The sequence below is a fragment of the Muscardinus avellanarius genome, assembly GCF_963383645.1.
Source record: "Muscardinus avellanarius genome assembly, chromosome: 10".
NCBI classification, from domain to species: domain Eukaryota; kingdom Metazoa; phylum Chordata; class Mammalia; order Rodentia; family Gliridae; genus Muscardinus; species Muscardinus avellanarius.
In genome coordinates this window covers 12,271,601-12,293,867 of record NC_137796.1, presented here as the reverse complement: position 1 = coordinate 12,293,867, position 22,267 = coordinate 12,271,601, and the positions used below count along the sequence as shown (strand labels likewise).

The following is a 22,267-nucleotide window of genomic DNA, read 5'->3' as shown; positions in this document are numbered from 1 at the left end:
GGGTCAGCGTCCTTCATGCCCCCGGTGGCTGCTGGCCAGGCCCTGGAGCAGTCCTGTGGGCTGAGGCTCAGGGAGGCCCGTGGAGAGGCCAGGATGCCCAGGAAGGAGCCAGTCCTGAAGGCCACGGGGCCGTCCTGTCTCAGCATCTCCTGGCACTCGCCGCCCCGAGCCCCAGGGCCAACCTTCCTAGCAGGGTCTGCGCTGAGGGTGGGCGTGGGGGCGGGGCCGAGGCCAGGCTGGGGCGCTGGCACTTGTCACTGTGTCTTCAGGTGGGCTTCCTCTGGGATGAGGGTGTGGAAGAAGTAATCCCACAGTTTAGTGCTGATGCCAAATCCTAGAAGGGAAGACAAGGGGGCCACGATGAAGAAGCAGGAATGGATTTACTCGGGAAGGGATCCAGGGTTAGCATTCTGGGAAGAGTTCAACGCCTGTGCCTGTCTGCCAGAATACCAGGGCCACCCTGGCACCCAGAAGTCAGGGTCAGGGCAGCTGTGTTTCTAATGTCCCCGGGATAGAGTTGGAATGAGCCCAAATTCCTTATCCAGCCTCAGTTGTGAGTTGCAGGGATAGCCTGGCCCTGCCCCCTACTTCCTCCTCCTCCTCCTCTTCTTCCTCCTCCACCTCCTCCTCCTCTTCCACTTTCTTCTCTTCCTCCTCCTCCACTTTCTTCTCTTCCTCCTCCTCCACTTTCTCCTCCTCCTCCTCCTCTTCCTCCACCTCCTCCTCCTCCTCTTCCTCCACCTCCTCCTCCTCCTCCTCCCCCTCTTCCTCCTCCACCTACTCCTCCTCCACCTACTCCTCCTCCTCCACCTCCTCCTCCTTCTCCACCTCCTCCTCCTTCTCCACCTTGTCATCCTCCTCCTCCTCCTCAATTCCTTCTCAATTCCTCCTCAATTCCTCCTTCTCCTCCTCCTCCTCCTCCTCAATTCCTCCTCCACCTCGTCTACCTCCTCCTCCTCCTCCTCCTCAATTCCTCCTCCTCCTCCTCAATTCCTCCTCCTCCTCCTCCTCCTCAATTCCTCCTCCTCTTCCTCCTCTTCTTCCACCTCCTCAATTCCTCTTCCTCCTCCTCCTCCACCTTCTCCTCCTCCACCTCCTCCTCCTCCTCCTCCTCCACCTCCTCCACCTCCTCCTCCTCCTCCTCCTCCTCTTCTTCCACCTCCTCAATTCCTCCTCCTCCTCCTCCCTCTCCCTTCCAGCTTTTTCCCCCTCCTGTGGGTTCAGCCCATCTTGTCTCTGGCTGCCACTCCCTGGACATCTCTTGCTGGTTTCCCTCCTCTTAGACCTCAGCTCTAATGACAGCTGCGATGATCCCTTTGTGGACCGCTTTATCTAGAGCTTTGCTATCTGACATGGGCAGCCATTAGCCACGTGGAGCTGGGACTCAGCTGGTTAGAGCTACAGAGGAACTGGATTTCTGATTTATTTGGGGGGCACTGGGGATGGAACCCAGGAGCATTCGACCTCCGAGCTACACTCCAGCCCTATTTTTTATTCTTTATTTTGAAACAGGGTCTCACTGAGTTGCAAAGGGCCTCACTAAGTAGCTGAGGCTGTTCTCAAAACCGTGATCCTCCTGTCTCAGCCTCCCAAATGTTGGGTTTACAAGCCTGCGCCACCACTTCCCACGGGATTTCTAATTTTGTTTAATTCAGATTAACCTCCCCCTCTCTCTCCCTTCTCCTTCCTTCCCCCCCTCCCTTTCTTTCTTCCTTCCTTGGTGCTGGGGATGGAACCCAGGGGCATTCTACCTCTGTGCTACACCTCTAGCCCTATTTTATTTTTTATTTTGAAGAAGGGTCTCACTAAATTGCCTCCAATCTGTGATCTTCCTGTCTCAGCCTCCCAAGTACTAGGATGACATGTGTGGCTCACCATGCCCAGCAGATGCTTGATTCCATCACTGGAAAACGTTTAAGCATGTTTGGAGCAATTTACATCTGTAAATCTGCTTTTTTAAACTGCAGATTATATGAAATCAAGATGTAGACCAAGTATTTCCAGTGAAAATTTGGCATCTGAATCCGGGCATGGTGGCACACGCTTGTAATCCCAGGACTTGGGAGGCTGAGACAGGAGGATCACAGTTTGTGGCCAGCCTCAGCTACATAATGAGGTCCTCTGCAACTTGTGAGGCCCTGTTTCAAAATAAAGAATAAAAAAATAGGGCTGGAGTGTAGCTCAGAGGTAGAATGACCCTGAGTTCAATCCCTAGCACCACCATTAAATAAGACGAGAGAAAGAGAGAGAGAGAGAGAGAGAGAGAGAGAGAGAGAGAGAGAGAATATGAATTTAGCATCTTATCATCTGCATTGAGATGTGCTGGGAGTACAAAATACTCCTTAGCTTTTGAAGACTTGCTATTAGAGAAAGGATAGAAGGCAGCTCATTAATGGTCTTTTTTTTTGGGGGGGTAGTACTGGGGATTGACTCCAGGGGCATTCTACCTCTAAGATATACCTCCAGCCTTATTTTATTCTTAATTTTAAAACAGGGTCTCACCAAGTTGCAGAGGGCCTCAGTAAGTTGCTGAGGCTGGCCGCAAACCTGCAACCCTCCTGTCTCAGCCTCCCAAGTACTGGGGTTACAAGTATGTGCCACCATACCCGGCTATTAATGGTCTTTTCCTGTTGAATACATGCATCAGTATAATAGTTTGGTTGCACTGGGTTTAATGAATATATTAATCTGGGCATGGTGGGGCACACCTGTAGTCTCAGTACTTGGGAAATCAAGATAGGTAGGTTTGAAGTTAGCCTCAGCAACTCAACAAGACCTGCAGCAATGCAATGAGACCTCATTTCAAAATAAAAAATAAAATAGGGCTGGGGGTGTGGCTCAGAGGCAGAAAGCCTCTGGGTTCAATCCCAAGAGTCAAATTAATTAATTAAAGTTCTATTTTTATTTTTTTTGGCACAGGGGATTAAACCCAGGAGTATTCTACCTCTATGTCCTAAGCCCTTTTTTGTAATTTTTTATTTGTTTTGAAAAAGGGTTTCACTAAATTGATGAGGGTCTCACTAAATTGTTGAGGCTCTTCTCAAAACTGCAGCCCTCTTGCTTGTCTCTGCCTCCCAAGTACTGGGATTACAAGCAAGCGCTACCACGCCCAACAATTCTTCCTTTGTTGTTTTTGTTGTTTTTGTTGTTGTTGTTGTTGTTGTTGTTGTTATTATTATTATTATTTTGGTGCTTGGGATTGAACCTTGGGGCACTGTACCTCTGAGCTACACTCCTAGTCTATTTTATTTTTTCATTTTGATATAGGGTCTCACTAGTTTGCTAAAGTCTTGCCAAGTTTTGACGTTTTGTGGGATTACAGGTGTGTACCATCATGCTTGGTTATTTTTCCTTTTAGTTTGAGTTTTAGTTTTTTATTTGGTGCTGGGGACTGAACCCAGGGACATTCCACATTCAAGCTATGCTCACAGCCCTATTTTATTTTTTGGTTTGAAACAGGATCTTGCTAAGTTGCTAAGTCTCAATAAGTTGCCGAGGCTAGCCTTGAACCCGTGATCCTCCTGTCTCAACCTCCCAACTACTGGGATTAAAGGCATGTTCTGTCATGCCCAACTCTATTCTTCTCCTTTAATGTGGCCCCTAGAAAGTCTAAAAGCAGAGCCGGGTGTGGGGGTGCACACTTCTAATCCCAGTACTTGGGAGACTGAGACAAGAGGATCCCGGTTCCTGGATGTGTACAGCCTCACTCAGCTACTTAGTGAGGCCTTCTGCAACTCAGTGAGACCTTGTTTCAAAATAAAGAATAAAAAATAGGGCTGGGAAATGGGGCATGGAGGCTCATGCTTGTAATCCCAGCATTTGAGAAGCTGAGACAGGAGGATTGTGGTTTGAGGACAGTCTCGGCTACTTAGTGAAGCCTTTTGCAACTCAGTTGAGACCCTGTTTCAAAATGAATAATAGAGCTGGGTCTAATACATTCATCAAACAATTCATAAATGTCAGGCAAGATTTACTACAAGCATCTAAGAGTGGTGCAATATTAGGACTTTTATAAATGTATTTTATGAGCCGGGCGTGGTGGCGCACGCTTGTAATCCCAGCATTTGGGAGGCTGAGACCAGAGGATCGCGGTTCTAGGACAGCCTCAGCTACTTAGTGAGGCCCTCTGCAATTCAGTGAGACCTGGTTTCAAAATAAAGAATAAAAAATAGGGCAGGGGGTGTAGCTCAGAGGTTGAATGCCCCTGGGTTCCATCCCCAGTACCGCAAAAATAAAATAAAATAAAATAAAATAGGGCTGGGGGTGTAGCTCGGAGGTAGAATGCTCCTGAGTTCAATCCCCAGTACCACACACAAAAAAAAGTCTGCAAGCACCTGTGTGAGTCACATCATAATTTACTGGGCAGTGCTGGTCCTCCCTCTCACCTATACAGTTTCTCCAATACCGCCTTGACTTATTTTCTTTATAGCACTTATCAGTGTCTGAAATGATCTTTGCTATTTATTGATCTCCCGTTTGCCTGTCTCTGCCTGTACTAGTGAGTGGGGAGGGGGTATACCGGGAGCTTGATCTTCGTAGGGGCTCCGGGGCAACTACCATCAACCAGCAGACAAGGGAGGGCCGGTCCTCACCTGACTTCTGGTGTGAGAAGTGGTGCTTGACGTGGTGGGCCTTCATGCTGTACAGGTAGGAGCCCTTGTGCGGCGAGCCGAAATGCAGGTAGTAATGGGTCATGTCATAGAGGACGTAGCCCAGGAGGCCGCCTGCAAACACCGTACCGCCCACCGGCTCGGGCAGGGCGAGCCGCAGGATCACGTAGAAGAAGGCGATCACCAGAGAAGCCGGCACAGGGGGGAAGACCAGGCGGGAGCCGTCGAAGGGTGCCTGTAGACAGACGGGCGGGTGCGGTCGTCAGAGGCAGCCCTGGCCTGGGGCTCTTGGTCGTCATGGCACGCCAAGCCGGAGATGCTTCCCAAGGGGCAGGGCAACCGGGCATTCCGGTGAGAGGCCTGTGACCGTCACGGGTACACTAAGAACCTGTAGTGGCTTAGCAGGGGGCAGGACGCCATGCCAGAAAGATCTAGAGAGAGCATCTTACTCCCCATTTCCAAGCCAGTATGGGACCTGGCAAATGGCCTGAGAACACGGGGCAGGGTGTGGCTGAGGAAGGGTGTGCCCATGCTCAGAGCCACCTCTTGCCCCGGGGGCCAGTTGAGTTCTGGAACTTGCTAGGAGCTGGGCAGGAGCTCTGCCCAGCTACCAGGCCCCTGGCCAGAGGGTCTTTCTGGAGACTGAGGCGTGGCGTGGCGCCTCAGCAAGCTGGGCTAACGCAGTTTCGGTGGAGAGATGATGCTGGCGGTAGATGTGGGATGTTCTCCCCACCCCATTTCCCAACCCAAGGCCTCTGTGTTCTGGGGAGGTGTTCTCCAGTGAACCAGGGAGCCAAAAGGGCGAGGCCTTTGGCTCCTGAACTTCAAAGGCGGAGGGCCTGGCACAGACGTAGGAGTTTTAGGGACTGCTTGGTGAGCATTATGAGAAGGCTGAAGAGGAGAGAAAGAGAGAGAGAGAGAGAGAGAGAGAGAGAGAGAGAGAGAGAGAGAGAGAGAGAGAGATGTACTAGGGTACTAGGACTAGGAAAAGCTTCTCTCAGAAGAAGAAAGAACAGGGAACGTGAGCCCTGATTTGCTTCAGTTCTCATGGCAGACCCCCATGGCTGAGCGACTGGGGCCCGGGTGGCTGCAGGCACAGGGCCCCTCAGGTCCCCACAGTGTGGACTGGTAGCAGCAGGGGCCTGGACCTATTAGTGTGGAAGTATCCGGAAAGTGGGAGACTGAGACAGCTCCTGGGACCCCAGAGTGGTCTGAGCAGATTTCTAGAAGGTTCTTTTGCCCCCTGAATGGTATAGTTAGCATTGTGGATGGGCGGAGGGCATGGCTGTGGATGCAGCGTGCCCTGGACAGCAGGGGCCAGATGGGCTGTGTGCTGACCTGGCACGAGGGCACAGCCAAGCCTGGACCTAGGCTGGGGACCTATTAGAGCACGCCTGAGTGACAGGTCGGCCCAGGACTAAACACCCACCTGAGCCTGGCTGCTCTGCAGGACCCCTGGAACGCAGATCAGCTCTGGGGTGAGCACAGCCACTCCTGACCAACCCGAGAACTCTCCAGGCCAGCCAGTAAACTCTGAGTTGGATGGAGCTCATTCAGATAGACTAGACTGAGTTACTGCCAGGAACTAGGGTGAAACCCAAGTTTAGTATTGACAAGGTAAGGGGCTTAAATTTCTCTTTTGTTTTTCTACATCTGAACTCATGTCCTGAAAGTATCCCATAGGTCGCTTGCTTGCCTTCTGTCTTCTTTCTTTCTTTCTTTCTTTCTTTCTTTCTTTCTTTCTTTCTCCTTTCTCTTTCTTTCCTCCTTTTTTTCTTTTTTTGTGGTACTGGGGATTGAACCCAGAGGCATTCTATCTCCGAGTTACACCCCCAGCTCTATTTTATTTTGAAACATGGTCTCACTAGGTTAATAAGAGTCCCACTACATTGCTGAGGCTGTCCTTGAACCTGCAATCTTTCTGCCTTAGCCTCCCGAGTACAAGGATTACAGGTGTGTACCCGCTGCACACCTGCTCCCTCTGTCCCCACCTGGCTCAGATTAGGATGACTGACCCAGGCTCGCTCCCCTCTAAGTGCTCTCAAGCATCCTTGGTCTCTGTTACAGTTGGATATACAGTGCCCCCTGAAGAGTTCATGCATTCATAGTCAGAGTTGATTGTAAAGGTTGGAATCTCATCAGTGTAATTGTATTTACAGCGTAATTGTAATTGAGTTTACTAGGTGGTAATCTAGACAGGTGTGGTGTGGTGGAGGAAGTGTGTTCCTGGGGATGTGGTCTTGGGGGTTGTCTGTATCTTCCAATCCCCTCACTTTCCCTTGCTTCTGGCCTCCATGATGTGAGAACAGAGCCCTTGCCTTCTCTCCCTCTTTCTGCCTCCTGCCGCCACGCCCTGAGCTCCACAGACATAAAACTGGCCTGACTGGACTGAACCCCTGAAATCTCCAGAACTGTGAGCAAATAAATCTTCCATCCTCTAAACTGTGTGTGGTTGGGGCTTTTGGGTTCCAGGAGTGAGGATGCTGACTGAAATAGTCTCCTGTCGCTCCCAACCCACACTGGGACTCCCAGGAAGACCCGGCATCCCGGGCTGGTAGTGGCTGGCTGCACATACTCACCTTGTGGTGCTGGCCATGCATGACAAAGTGCAGGATGATGAGGTAATAGCTGTCGCTGGGGGGCTTCATGTGGAACAGGAAGCGGTGGATGAGGTACTCTATGAGGCTCCAGAGGAGTATCCCCAGCACGAAGAGGACGGGGAACACTGACTCAGGCACTGCCACCGAGTACTCTGCGGGGGAGGAGAGATAGGTGGTCAGGGCTCTGGGTCCCGGTGTGCACCAATGCCTGTGGCTCCAGATGCCCCTGTCTCACCACCCCTGTCAGTTTGGGAGCTGCTGCCCTCTGCCTGGTAGCTACAGGGCCGAGCAACACTGTCAGAGCCCTTGGGGTAACTGGGGAGGAGGTTGTGGGGATCTGTCTGGTCCTGGGAGAGGCTCTTTGCTCACTGGGGCTGCTGGCCAGAGAGCTGGAGATTCCCTTAGAAGGACTGTGGGAGGCACAGCTGTGGCTGGACACTGGACTGTGGCCTGGAAGGGTGACCTAGCCTCCATGGTATGGGGGCAGAGAGGAGGCCAATCCCAACAACGCCACTAGAGTCAGGGGATTGCTGATGGAAGAAGAGTGATTGGGAACCGTGGGGCAGGAAGGTGGGAAAACCCAAGTACAGAAAGCTTGGCAGGTGAGGCTTGGAATCTCAGAATCCAAGCAGGACCTGAAAAAACTGAAGATGAACCTTGGATGGAGATGGTCTCCTGGGTTGATCTGATCATCTTCAGGTGTGAGGTCACCAACCCCCTTAGCGTATGTCTATAGCCTCAGCCATACTTAGATACACTACCTTTCCCTCTCTTGTATTGAAGATTTATCCCAGGGTCATTTCACCTCCAAATTATATTATACCCCCAGCTTTATTTATTTATTTATTTATTTATTTATTTATTTATTTTGGTGGTACTGGGGTTCCTGGAAGCCCTTCTACCTCCAGGCTACACTCCCAGACCTATTTTATATATTTTTAATTTGGACACAGGGTCTCTTAAGCCAGCGAAGCTGGCTCCGAACCAGTGCAATCCTCCTGTCTCCGCCTCCCAAGCGCGGGGATTACAAGCGTGTGCCACTACGCCCGGCTTATTTTTTGTTTTGAACAGGATCTCACTAGGTTTCTGAGGCTGGTCTTGAACCTGCCATCCTCCTGTCTCAGTCTCCCAAGTACTGGGATCACAGCTATGTACTACCATCCCCACTCATATTTTATCTTACTTATGTATGTATTTATTTATTATTTTATATATTGTGGTACTGGGGATGGTACCCAAGGGCATTCTACCTTCAAGCTACACGCCCTATTCTTTACCTGCCCTATTTTTTCTTCTTTATTTTGAAACAGAGTCTCAATGAGTTGCAAAGGGCCTCACTAAGTAGCTGAGGCTGTCTGCGAACCTGGATCCTCCCATCTCAGCTTCCCAAATGTTGAGATTACAAGCGTGTGCTACCATGCCTAGCTATTTTTTCTTTTAAAAACAGCTTTATAAAAATATAATTTTTGAGCTGGGCATGGTGGCACACACTTGTAATCTCAGTACTTGGGAGGCTGAGATAGAAGGGTTGCAGGTTCATGGCCAGCCTCGGCTTCTTAGCAAGGCCCTCTGCAACTTAGTGAGACCCTGCTTCAAAATAAAGAATAAAAGCTGGGCGTGGTGGCGCATGCTTGTAATCCCCATGCTTGGGAGGCTGAGACAGGAGGATCGTGCAGGTTCGACGCCAGCCTCAGCTGGCTTAAGAGACCCTGTTTCCAAATAAAATATAAAATAGATCTGGGAGCCGAGCATGGTGCACACGCTTGTAATCCCAGCATTCAGGAGGCTGAGACCTGGAGGACAGCAGTTCGTGGACAGCCTCAGCTACTTAGTGAGGCCCTCTGCAACTCAGTGAGACCTGGTTTCAAAATAAAGAATAAAAAATAGGAGAGGAGGGTGTAGCTCGGTGGTCAAATGCCCCTGGGTTCCATCCCCAGACCTGCAAAATAAAATAAAATAAAATATAATATAATAAAATAAAATAGGTCTGGGAATGTAGCCTAGAGGTAGAAGGCCCCTGGGTTCCATCCCCAGTACCACTAAAAAAAAAAAAAAAAAAAAAAAAAAAAAAAAAAAAAAAAAAAAAATTAAAAACAATTAAAAAAATAAAAAATAGGGCAGGTAAATAATAAAAATAAAGAATTAAAAATAAAGAATAAAAATAGGTGTATCTTGGAGGTAGAATGCCTCTGGGTTCCATCCCCAGTACTACAAAACAAACACACTATATATATATATATATATACATATATATAATTCTTGGACCATACAATTTACCTACATAAAGTATACAATTCAAGCCAGGCATGGTGGGGCACATCTGTAACCTCAAATGCTTGGGAGGCTGAGACAGGAGAATCAAAGATTTGAGGACAGCCTCAGCAATGTAGCAAGATTCTCAGAAACCCTGAGAGACTCTATTTCAAAATAAATAAAGAAGGAGCTGGGGGTGTAGCTGAGAGGTAAAATGTCCCTGGGTTTAATTCTTGGAGCCGCAAAACAAAAGCAGCAAAATCTGTGGTGTCATCCTTGAGGCAGGGTCCAATCCTCACCGAGCGGCGCTCAGGTCTCCCCAGCCAGGATCCTGCTGGCCACATCCCTGCTTCTTCTCCGTGTCGTCTGCTCGGGGCCCAGCCGGAGCATCTGGGGCTCCTTCCTCTCCCCACAGCTCTGAGATTTGGTTCGTGCTTCCTTCCCTGGAATCCCCATTTCCTTCCTCCCCGGGGACTCGGTGTACAGATGGGGTGCAGTTGCCCCCTGGCTGCACTCTGCCCGCTGCATTGCCCTGAATCACACTGAACTGTAGCTGCCATCTTACTCTTTTTTTTCTTTTCAGTACCGGGGAAACCGGAAACAGGGTTTTGCTAAGTTGCTGAGAGCCTCACTGAGTTGCTGAAGCTGGCTTTGAACCTGCAACCCTCCTGTCTCAGCCACCCAAGTACTGGGATTACAGGCGTGTGCCTCTGAGCCTGGCTTCTATTATTATATATTAATACTTCCAACAGTCCCACTTCTATCCTCATCTGGATTCCTCTGGATCTTGCTTGCGGTCACAGGTACCTTTCCTTGGCACAAAGCTCTGCACATGTAGAATTGGACACATAGCAAATCCCTGGCTTCAGCCTTGACCTGGGCGGGGCTCCTGTAGCACAGTCGTGCCAGAGACCGGCATTCCTGATCCGGGGCGCTGATCACTTTAACACTCTCAGGAATCCTGACCGTCCCAATGTGCTCTGGGGGCTGTCCTGAATCTGCACAGCCCCTCTGGCTTTTCAAAGCATCTTCCTCCGTGCATCTAGGAATTTTGGCTTTGATTGGTGCCTGCTTGCAGCTGACCCTGTTTCTTGGCACCCCAACTCTTCTGTATTTATTCCAGGGTGTTCTGTGCCCAGAGGTCACACTGGGGCCCTGCTGAGTGTCCCCGCGTTTTGCCTGTGGGCTCTCATTGGCTCTCCCGTGGCTTGTGCCTTGTGTGGCGAGCTGGGGGACGAGGGTGGCGTGTGATGGCGTATGTCTCAGGCCACCATTGCTGGCTCACAATCACAGGCTTACCAGCCCACCACACTGGACCTTTATTACACAGGCGCGTTTGCACTGCCTGCAGAGGCCCAGGAGCCCTCAAATCACCCTCCCTGTCACGCAGAACCGTCCTCTCCTATAGGTCAGGCCTCCGCCCGCCCCCTCACCCCAGCATCACCCGTCTGCCCATCCGGCTGGAGCTGGTACCGAGTGGCATCTCTGGAGGAATCCGGCGGAGGGCCCCGGGCCAAAGCTGCGGCGCCCCTTCCCCCTCCGGCTGCCAGTCCTGGCCACCCGGCCACTGTTGGTGATTGTTAAGGGAACGCTGTGGACAGTGGGCGATTCAGCGGGCAGCCTTGCTGGGCGACAGGCCCCGGGCTGTGCCTGAACTACTCAGCGTGGGCAGAAAAGGGTAACCTTGGCTCACGGGGGTGCGTGGTGCTGGTATCCCTCAGTGACCGGGAGCAGCTCTGGGCTGGGATGGGGGAGACTACCCCAACTTGCTCATCCCCATCCCATTTGGGTGGGATTCCCGGCACTGGGGCCGTGGTCCCTCTCATCTAAACCATCCAGGCCCTAGGCTTGCTGCCCCTGGGGGAAGCTGAGCAGGAGAGAAGCACCAGGCTATGCTGAAAGTGGTCGGGACCTGGCACAGCAAGTGGGGCTCAGAGTCAGGAATGGGGCCCATGATCAGGAGAAGGAAGCCCACCTAGGACTCATGGACCCCCAAAGGTGCCAGACAGACCACCTGCGCAGGCAGTATGCACCTGGAGGCTCAGGGTAGTAGTGAACTTTTAAGGCAGGCTAGCGGAGTGGCCGCCCTGTGAGACTCAGTCCTACAGGCTCTTTGGACAATGCCCCGTGTCAACCCCTCTTTCCGTCCCCTGTCTTAAGCTGGTGTGTGTGTGTGTGTGTGTGTGTGTGTGTGTGTGTGTGTGTGTGTAACTGATTTCTACACTCTAGGCCACAGGACCCTGATTCACTTGCTTGACATTTGTAAGACCCCCTTACCTCAAATTTATTTATTTATTTTTTGGTATTAGGGATGGAACCTAGAGGCATTCTACCTCCGAGCTACATCCCCAGCCCTATTTTTTATTCTTTATTTTTTTGAAACAGGGTCTCACTGAGTTGCAAAGAGCCTTGCTAAGTAGCTGAGGCTGTCTGTGAACCACAGTCTCTGCCTTCTGAATTCTAGGATTACAAGTGTTCACCACCATTATCTTTTTAATTTTTTTTTTTTTTTTTTGGTGTGTGTGTGTGGCACTGGGGCTTGAACCCAGGGACATTCTATCTCCAAGCTATACCTCCAGTCCTATTTCATTTTTATTTTGAAACAGGGTCTTGCTATGTTAGTGAGAGAGTCTCTGATTTAGCCTTCCAAGTAGTGGGATTACAAGTTTTTTAATTAAGAAAATTGACATATAAGCTAGGCATGATGGCACAAGTCTGTAATTCCAGTACTTAGGAGACTGAGGCAGGAGGATTCCAGGTTCAAAGACCATCTCAGTAATATAATGTGACTCTTAAGACCCTGTTTCAAAATAAAATATAAAATAGGGCTAGGAATATAGCTCAGAGGTAGAATGACCCTGGGTTTAACCATCAATCACACACACACACACACACACACACACACACACACACACACACAAAAGAAAATTGACATGAGATGGGTGTAGTGGCTCATGCCTATAACCTTAATACTTGGGAGACTGAGACAGGAGGATTGCAGGTTTGAGGCCAGCTTCAGCAACTGAGAAAGACTCTGTTTGTTTTAAAATAAAAAATAAAAAGGGCTGGGGATTTAGCTCAGAGGTAAAATGCCTCTGGGTTCAAACACTGGTGGGCCCTCCTGACAAAAAATATCAGCATATAAAATTGTATATATTTACTGTGTAGTGTGTGTGTGTTTGGTTCTAGGGTTGAAACCCAGGGCCTTGTGTGTACTAGGCAAATGCTCTACGACTGAACTATACCCTCAGCGCTCACTGAATTTCTTGACAAAGAATCCTAGGCCACATTTCCCAGTGCTAAGCCAGTGAGAAGCGCCCCTTCACCTGTATATTGCTATGCCCCCTGACAAAGTGGCTTCATTTAGTGTCTGCTCATGTGGGTTCTGTATCTTTGGGGGGGTGGAGGGGGAGCCCGTCAACTTTTCTTTGCGGTACTGGGGATTGAACCCAGGGGCATTCTACTTCTGAGCTATACCCCAGCCTTATTTTTCATTCTGTATTTTGAAACAGGGTCTAAGTTGCAGAAAGCCTCACTAAGCAGCTGAGGCTGGCTGCGAACCTGTGATCCTCCTGTCTCAGCCTCCCAAGTACTGGGATTCCAAGTGCGTGCCACCACGCCTGGCTTGACATTTTTCTTTTATTGATAGGCCTCACTTAGAAGTGTTGGTGAAGCCGGGCGTGGTGGCGCACTCTTGTAATGCCAGAATTCGGGAGGCTCAGACCGGAGGATCGTGGTTTGTGTGCGGACAGCCTCAGCTACTTAGTGAGGCCCTCCGCAACTCAGTGAGACCCTGTTTCAAAATAAAGAATAAAAAATCGGGCAGGGGGTGTAGCGTGGAGGTTGAATGCCTCTGGGTTCCACCCCCAGATCTGCAAAAAAAAAAAAAAAAGTGTTGGTGATGTGGTTTGCGATCTTGTGTTCTTAGAAACTCAGAGCCAGGGAGAACACAGACTTCCGGCCTCCAGGGTCCATGGGAGCAGGCCAGGAAGGAGACTGGTTACCTGTCGTGAACGTTGTGAAGAGTCGGACGTCGCCTTGGGCAAGGGTCTGGTAGTAGGACCAGCTGAGGTACAGCATCAGGGGCAGCCAGATGATGGGAACACTGTACCTGCAAGAGGGCCCTCAGGGTGAGAGAGATGCGTCTGGGGGCTCCAGAGGCTCTAGCTTTCCTACAGGCACACATTTCAACTAGGAAGGGGACTGGGGACACCAACCACATGTAGAAAGTGGGCAAAGACTTGGAAGTCAAAGGGATACTGGTGTTTGTGTGGAGGAGAGGGAGACTGTGAGCCCATCTGCCCCTTTCTCTTGAGATGAGTCATTGGGAGAAAAGAACTGCATCCCATGGCTGCTGTGCAGCTGAAGTGACACTGACCTCTTGTGGCAGAGGAGCTAATTGCAGGCAAAGCTGTTGCCAAGGTTTTTTTCTTTTCCTTTTTCTTTTTCTTTTTCTTTTCCTTTTCCTTTTTTTTTTTTTTTTCGGGTCTGGGGATGGAACTCAGAGGCATTCAACCTCTGAGCTACACTCCCTGCCCAATTTTTTATTCTTTATTTTAAAACAGGGTCTCACTGAGTTGTGGAGGGCCTCACTAAGTAGCTGAGGCTGTCCGCAAACCGCGATCCTCCAATCTCAGCCTCCCAAATGTGTGCCACCACGCCCAGCTCCCAAGGGTTTTTGAGGCTGCTAATCCACCTAAGAATATGGAACAGACCAGGGGCGGCTTTCAAAGTGATTTCTGGCTACAGGAAGTGGTGTCACTCACTTGATGAATGGACCACGCCTATCTCACCCTCTCCCCTAAGAACTTATAGACTATCCCCACATTCTAGGGACTCTATTGTCCTGCCCCTTCTGTGTCTGGCTGACACTGTCAGGGAGAGGGAGAGGGGGAGAAAGAGGAAGAGAGAGAGAGACAGACAGACAGACAGACAGACAGACAGACACAGAGAGTGTCCGCTAGCACAAGCCCACCACAGGTTCACGCAGGGCTCACCAGACAGTCTTGGAGAGGCTCTCGACGAGGTCGGAGTGGAAGAGGCGGATGGGCCTGCTCACCGGCTGGTGGACCCACTCATCATACTTCTCCCCCAGGTGGCCCACCTGCCACAGGAGAGGCTTCTTCCAGTCTACCAGGTCCTGCGAGAGGCAAGGAGCTCCTTGGGATTGGTGCCTTCCCACGGTCATGCCCCCATCTCCCAGGTACGGTCTCATTCCTCACTCCCTCCTCAGCTCGCTCGGTCTGTGTGGGGCTCCCTGTCCTCCTGATTCAGGGATCCCAAACTGACCACACACTCTGGCTACAGTTTCTGGCTACAGCGATGGGGTTCCTAACAGGCCCATGACCTGGGCTTGTGCAGTGAGATGCCAGATACCCTCTCCTCCTGATGGAGTTTCTCAGCTTGAGGTGTGAACATGGAGGCACAGAGGATGGCCATGCCCAGAGCTCGAGAGACAGCATCCTTGAGATGGCATGGCTCCCCTCTGGGCACTCTGCCACCTCCTTAGCCATGATGTCCTCTTGGGAGGAGAGGGTCACCAAGGAGGAAGGCCCCCGTAGACTTGAGCTTGGCCCAGTTAGACTGGGTGGGACAAGCCCACAGCAATTCTGCAAAACCACTGAGAGCCTTGCCTCTGCCCTTCTGACCCCTGCAGTAGACACCACAGGCCTGGGGCAGAGAGCCGCCCAGGCTTCCCAAGCCAGCCGCACATCCTGCCAGGCCTCTGTCAAAGCCGGCTCAGCCAGTAGCTCTGTGAGAAGCCGGCCTTCACGTGCTCCTAAGCTCTCTGAAGGTGGAGCTGGTGTCTCCATCACAGCTTTGGGGCAGGGGTGTGGCCATCCTGGAGAAAACAGTGACACTGCCGGACATTCTCCCCATGCCTATAACCAAAGTTGTGGCTCTCGCCTTGTGCACTTAGCAGGTCCCAGGTGCTGGCTCCTCCTTGTGGGGAGGGGTCACTTCCAGTGTCTCCGGCTGGGAGATGACCCCAGGTCATCCTGAAACCATCTCACCCCAGCACCACCTAGCGAGGCCAAGCCCTGCCTAGTTGCTGCTCTCTGACCCCAGTTTCCTGGACCTCATCCCCTGGGTGTCACAGCTGATGGATTCACCGGACACGTGCTGTCTCATTCGATCTATTCTTCCCTCTGCCCTAGGTCTCTAAATATAGACTCACGCACACCCTACCCTACCAACACCAGGAAAGAGAACTGGAGGAACCAGCCAGGGGCTTGTGTTTACACTTTATCTTGCAGCAGTCCGCAGAGCCTCACCTCAGCGAGCTGAGTCAGGGTCACCGTGAGAGCCTGAAGTTGTGTCCCAGCTGCAATAGCACTGGGAGCTGATGCAGAGCCTTTATTATGTGCCAGGTGTGGCTCCAAATACTTTATGTGCATTGATCACTCACTCCTGGCTGGGTGTGGTGACACACACCTGGAATCCCAGTGCTCCGGAGACTGAGGGGAGGATCGCAGGTTTGCAGCCAGCCTCGGCAACTTAGTGGGGCTCTCAGCAATCTAGTGAGACTGTTTCCAAATAAAAAATGAGATAGGGCTGTAGCTCAGATGTATAATGTCCCCGAGTTCCCTCTCTAGTACTACCAAAAACCAAATGAAACCAACCAAACAAACAAAAAACCCCCAATGCCTTATGGGGATTAAATCATTCATTCCTAGCTGGGTGTAATCCCAGTACTTGGGAGGCTGAGACAGGAGGATCACAGGTTCACAGCCAGCCTCAGATACTTAGGCCCTCAGTAACTCAGTGAGGTCCTGTTTCAAAATAAAGAATAAAAAATAGGTCTAGGTGAGTAGCTTGGAGGTACAATGTCCCTGAGTTTAATCCTCAGTGTCAAAAAACAAAACAAAAAACAAAACAAAACAAAAAGTCTGGGATTATAGCTTGGTATACAATGCCCCTGGATTCCATCCTCAGTAAGATAAATAAATAAATGCATTCATCCATATGTGTGTGTGTGTGTGTGTGTGTGTGTGTATGTGTGTGTGTATACATACATACATACATACATACATACACACACACATACATACGCCATTTGCTCCCCACCTATCTAGGCAGGTACTATATTATCATTTTGCAGATGAGGAAACAACCTATTAATCTGTCAAAGTTCCCCAGTTATGCTTTTTCCAATAAGTTGGCTCCTTTACCATTGGGAAATAGTATCTTGGTCCCTGTAATTCTCCTTGTCTTAAAGTTTGCTTTGAGATCAACAGAACCATACTGGTTCAGTGAAGATTGGTGTTCGTATGGTCTGTTTTTGTGTGTGTGGTACTGAGAGTGGAACCCAGGGGCTTTCTACCTCCAGGCTATACTCCCAGACCTATTTTATACTTTATTTGGAAACAGGGTCTCACTAAGTTGCTGAGAGCCTCACTAAGTAGCTGAGGCTGGCTTCAAACCTGTGCGATCCTCCTATCTCAGCCTCCTGAGAGCCGGTATTACAAGCCTGTGCCACCACGCCCGGCTTTTGTATGGTCTATTTTTTTCTCACTTTTTTTTTTTGGTGGTACTGGGGTTCCTGGAAACCCTTCTACCTCCGGGCTACACTCCCAGACCTATTTTTATACTTTTTTATTTGGAAACAGGGTCTCTTAAGCCAGCACAGCTGGCTTCCAACCTGTGTGACCCTCCTGTCTCCGCCTCCCAAGCGTGGAGATTACAAGCGTGCGCCACCACGCCCGGCTCTTTTTCCTCACTTTTTAAGCCTGTGTATATGTCTTTACATCTAAAGTGCATCTTTTGTGGACAGCATACAGTTGGGTCTTGCTTTTCTTTTCCTTTATTTTTTTTCAGTGCTGGGAATCTAACCCAGTACCTTATGCTTGCTCTACCACTGAACCACACACATAACCCAATCTCTGCCTTTTATTTGTTTTTTTAATCTCTGCCTTTTAATTGGAAGGTCTAGTTTATTTACATTTAATGTTGGAGTTGGTCTACCTTCTTGCTGTTCTGTCTCAAAAACCTTTTTGCTGTTTTCTACTGAGTTATTTAAAATTTTTCTAGATTACATATTTTAGTTATTTCTTTTTGTATTTTCCCCCAGTTATTGTTCTAAGAGTGATTATATGCATCCTTAACTTTTGTGTGTGTGTGTGTGTGTGTGTGTGTGTGTGTGTGTGTGTGGTACTGGGGTGGAACCCAGAGGCTTTCTACCTCCGGGCTATACTCCCAGACCTATTTTTTAAATATATATTTTATTTGGAAACAGAGTCTCACTAAGTTGCTGAGAGCCTCATTCAGTAGCTAAGGCCGGCTTTGAACTTGTGTGATCCTCCTGCCTCAGCCTCCCAAGCACGGGGATTACAAGCGTGTGCCACCACGCCCAGCCATCCTTAACTTAATGATTGATTGAGGTACTGGGAATTGAACCCAGAGGCATTCTACCTCTGAGTTATATTCCCAGCCCAATTTAAAGGGTCTTGCTAGGTTGACAAGAGCCTTGCTAGGTAGATGAGAGTTTTGCTCCTTGCTGAGGCTGTCCTCGAACCTGCGACCCTCCTGTCTCAGCCTCCCAGTTATAGGTATGCACCACCATGCCCAGCTCTTATTACCGTATGTCTCAAGTGAAATCTGTTTGTTTTTTGTGTGGTCCTGGGGATTGAATCCAGGGGCATTCTACCTATGAACCCAGCCCAAGCCCTGTTTTATTTCTCTGTTGACACAGTCTCACTAGGTTGATGAGAGTCTCAGTTCTTGCTGAGACTGTCCTCAAACCTGTGATTCTCCTGTCTCAGCCTCCAAAGTACTGGGATTACAGGTGTGAGCCACCACAACCAGCTAGAAACCTCTGGTTTTCATACATATGCTCTGCTTTTGCATGCTACATAGGATGTCCCTATGCTTGTATTTCACGTGTACACTTAATCTGGACTTAGCTATCTTGAACAAAAAAACATTTCTAGCCCTGAGGATACTGGGGCCTAAGAAGTGAGTCTTGAAATGGGGTTCATTGGTCCTGAAGTAGGAACCTCCTTCCCCTTTCTCTACCTGTAGCAGGCACCCTTGACACAATTTCCCAGGAGCCGGGGACTCCACCAGGGTGCTCGCCCTTGGGTGAGCGGGTACAAGCACTGACAGGGTGCCCTTTCTCCACTCTCTTCTAGTCCTGGTCACTGAAGGAAGGAGCCTCGCTGGGGCGAACAGGTTCAACGCCCCCACCTAGGGCAGCTGGCTAGGAGCCAGTTTTGAGAGGACAGGAGGACAACTGGAGCTGACTGCCTAGGGTGGGGAGACACAGCAAGGTAGAAGGGGACCAGAGATCAATTTTACTCCTGTTCTGTTAGGCTGAGGGTCTCTGGGCCCCAACTGTCCCATGCCAATGGTTCTCTTCCTCCCAACTGGTACTATCTTCCTGGTCTCTTCCACCCTGGACTGCCTGAGGGTGGGGATTGTAGAGAGAGCATGCCAAGATCTGTGGCCTCCATGGGAGACTGGGTGGGGGAAAGGAAGGAAGAGCAGGCCACCCATCACACCTCCAGTGCCCAGGCATCCCGGGGCTTCTGTAGCTACCCTCAAAATACCAAACCCTTTGCCAGGCATGGTGGCATACACTGTAATCCCAGTACTTGGGAGGCTGAGACAGGGGCATCACTGGTTCTTGGCCAGCCTCAGCAACTTGTGAGTCCCTCTGCAACTTAGACTCTGTTTCAAAATAAAGAATAAAATAGGGCTGGGGAAGGTAGCTTAGAGGTAGAATGTCCCTGGGTTCTGTTCCCAGTCTCACACACACACACACACACACACACACACACACACACACACAACCCTTCTTTTATAGCCGTGCAACCTGATTCTCAGAGAGGGCACATCCAGAGCTCAGGGTCACCCAGAGAAATCAGAACTGCAAGGATGAGGACAAGCATATGCCCAGAAACTGTTGAGGTTGGGGGTCCTTTGGTGATTTACTGACCTGAGCCACAGGCTGGGCCCCAGGAAGCAGATGCCAGTTGGAATGTGTTTGGCCCAAGCGCCTTGTGCACCCCAGCCCCTCCCCCACCCATCTCCACCCCCCCCCCCAGTGCAAGGGGGAGGGCCTCCCTGGGCATGCCAGGAATGCCGCCTGCAGTGGCATTCAGCAAAGGGGAAAGGGCAGCCTGCTGCCCAGAGTGGAGCGTGGGCAGAGGGCCCGCTGCCAGCATGGGGAAGGGGCTCCCTCCGCGCCCCCTCCCGCTCCTCAGATCCCCCTCCTCCTGGGCAGCACAGGGCCCAGGTGGCACAGGACAGCTTCCTGGGACAGCCCCAGACCGGGAGCCAGTGTGAGGCTGTTTCTCCCCAGGGGGCAAGGCGGGAGAGGGCACAGCTGCCCCAAGACCAGCAGACTCTCCCACCACCAGGGCCTTAAGCTAAGGCAATTGTTAAAAATAAATAAATAAATAAATAAAAGTCCATTCACACCCAGAGCACATGGCCCCAGGGCAGCTTCCAGAGCTGGCTAGGAGGCAGGCAGTGGGCAGGAGTGGGGACCAGAGACTCCTGGATTTCAGGCTACATTTTCTGTGGCCTCATCACAGACCAGCCTGCTTGGGCCCCGTTCCATTTTCCTTTGTAAGCCTTAGTTTTTGAGAGACGGGGACTAGAATGAGCTGATATTACAGATGAGGGGACCGAGGGTCAGCGGCTGAGCGTTGGTGCTGGGGCAGGATGCACTGAGCATCCTGCTGGGAGGCTCGGGTCAGCTGGGCCAGCCCCTGTGGTGGAGGCCGGGGGACCCTGGGGCACAGTGTCCGCTGCAGGGCCCAGCAGTGCAGAGGTGAGGCTCTGGTTGGCCTTGTGGGGTTGCAGGGCCCTCTCCCGCACGGTCTAGCTGAGCCAAGCTCGAGTCCACGGGGCATCTTTGGTGACCCTCTCCTTCCCAGAGGACAGAGTGGCTGGGAGGTGGCAGAATGCCCAGAGCCTTGAGCTCCGTCCTTCCCCGGTGGCAGGTTTGCTCCCCCCCCAAACCTTATTTCTGATCCAGTTGCTACTTCCCCAAGTTCTCAGTGACTTGTGACTTATCTGTTTTTCATTTGTTTGTTTTGGTGCTGAGGACTGAACCCAGGGGTGCTCTACCACTGAGCTCTACCCCCCACCAACCCTTTTATGTTTTAGTTTCAGATAGGATCTAAGTTTTCCAGGCCGGCTTGAACTTGCAAATCCCCCGTCTCAGCCTTCCGATGACAAGTGTGAACCACTATACCTGGCAACTGTTAACACCTTTGCTAGGCTCTGGGGACCCTTGAAGCAGATTGTCACAGATTGTGCATGCAGTGTTGGGAGAAACCGGGAGTTTGGGAGTTGACTCCTGTGTGTGTGTTTGTGTGTGTGTGTGTGTGTGTTACTAGGGATTGAACCCAGGGGCATTCTACCACGGAGCTACACCCTCAGCCCTATTTTTTTTTTTTTTTTTTTGTGCAGGTCTGGGGACGGAACCCAGAGGGCATTTGACCTCCAAGCTACACCCCCTGCCCAATATTCTATTCTTTATTTTGAAACAGGGTCTTACTGAGTTGCAGAGGGCCACACTAAGTAGCTGAGGCTGTCCACGAACCGCAGTCCTCTGGTCTCAGCCTCCCAAATGCTGGGATTACAAGTGTACGCCACCACGCCTGGCCCTATTTTTTGTGGTTCTGGGGATGTAACCCAGGGGCCTCTAACTCTGGGCCATGCCCCTGACCTATTTTATATTTTATTTGGAAACAGTGTCTCACTAAGTTGCTGAGAGCCTCGCTAAATAGCTGAGGCTGGCTTCAAACCTGTGCGATCCTCCTGTCTCAGCTTCCCAAGTATTAAGATTACAAATGTGCACCACCACACCCAGCTTATTTTTTATTTTGAAACAGAGCCTCAGTAAGTTGCAGGGGGCCTAACTAAGTAGCTGAAGTTGTTATGTGAACCTGCGATCCTCCAGTCTCAGCCTCCCAAGTGCTGGGATTACAAGCGTGCGCCACCATGCCCCGCTAACTGCTATTTGTTTGGTGATAATTTGGTTGGATGATGCTACCTGTCTGGTGGGAGGGGGTGGCCACACCCACTGGTGGCATCTAGACAGAAAGAATCTGTTTTGGTGGAATTTGGCTTAGATTGAGGAAGAGGGTTTGATGAGGTTTGGGGGACTCCTCCCTCCTGCCTCCTACCTCCTGCCCCAGTTCCAAGCTTCAGGGCTGGCTCTGAGGAGGACACTGGAGAGGGTTCAGCAGGTGCAGGCAGCTGGGCTGCTAACCTGTCCCTTAAATGACTTTGGCAGGAGACTTGAGCTCCACCTCATTAGTTAATTGGGGATAATTATTATCTTATCTGCTGGTGTTGTTAGCAGAAGGAAATCAGATAACAGCTAATACATTTAAATTGCTTGGCTCCTGGTAAGAACTCTGTTGCCCAGGGGTATCTGGGTGGGAATAAAGGCAAAGCCCTGCCCAGTCGGGTGCTCAGGAGGCTGCCCTCCAGAGTAGGAAGGAGGAGAGGATTCCTCAGGGAGGCCTCTGCAAAGAACAGTGAAGTGGCCCAACCGGGCAACGAGACACAGGGGTCAGGGGTGCCCAAAAGCCCAGAGCAGAGGGCAGCACGGCCATGGGACCAGGGCCGGCCCAAGCCAGCTGGGTTCCAGAGAACAGAGACGTGCAGGGCGGGAGCTGTAATTGGGTTTCCTGTTTCATAAAGATGCCTGGATCCTGCCCCATAGGGTGGTCGAAGAGATGATTGGAAAATCATTATGGTAAAATTCTATGCAGAGCTGCAAGGTCAGCCCTCCCTTACCTCTAAGGAGGGCGGGGCTGTGTGAGGCTTGCCCCTTTCTGCTGG

The 22,267-nt window shown here is 50.8% G+C and overlaps 1 protein-coding gene across 1 annotated transcript in view; it reads right to left on the bottom strand.

The window, feature by feature from the left end:
* Positions 1 to 254: 254 nt before the first annotated feature.
* The window catches only part of FA2H (fatty acid 2-hydroxylase), a gene marked incomplete at both ends in the record, with an annotated part of 60,041 nt that continues 38,028 nt past the window's right edge, over positions 255 to 22,267 (bottom strand). Inside the window, 5 exons of the mRNA XM_080703376.1 lie at positions 255 to 334; positions 4,593 to 4,845; positions 7,190 to 7,362; positions 13,468 to 13,574; positions 14,461 to 14,603. Coding sequence (XP_080559502.1) covers positions 255 to 334; positions 4,593 to 4,845; positions 7,190 to 7,362; positions 13,468 to 13,574; positions 14,461 to 14,603 — 756 coding nt within the window. The remainder of the gene's footprint in view (positions 335 to 4,592; positions 4,846 to 7,189; positions 7,363 to 13,467; positions 13,575 to 14,460; positions 14,604 to 22,267) is intronic.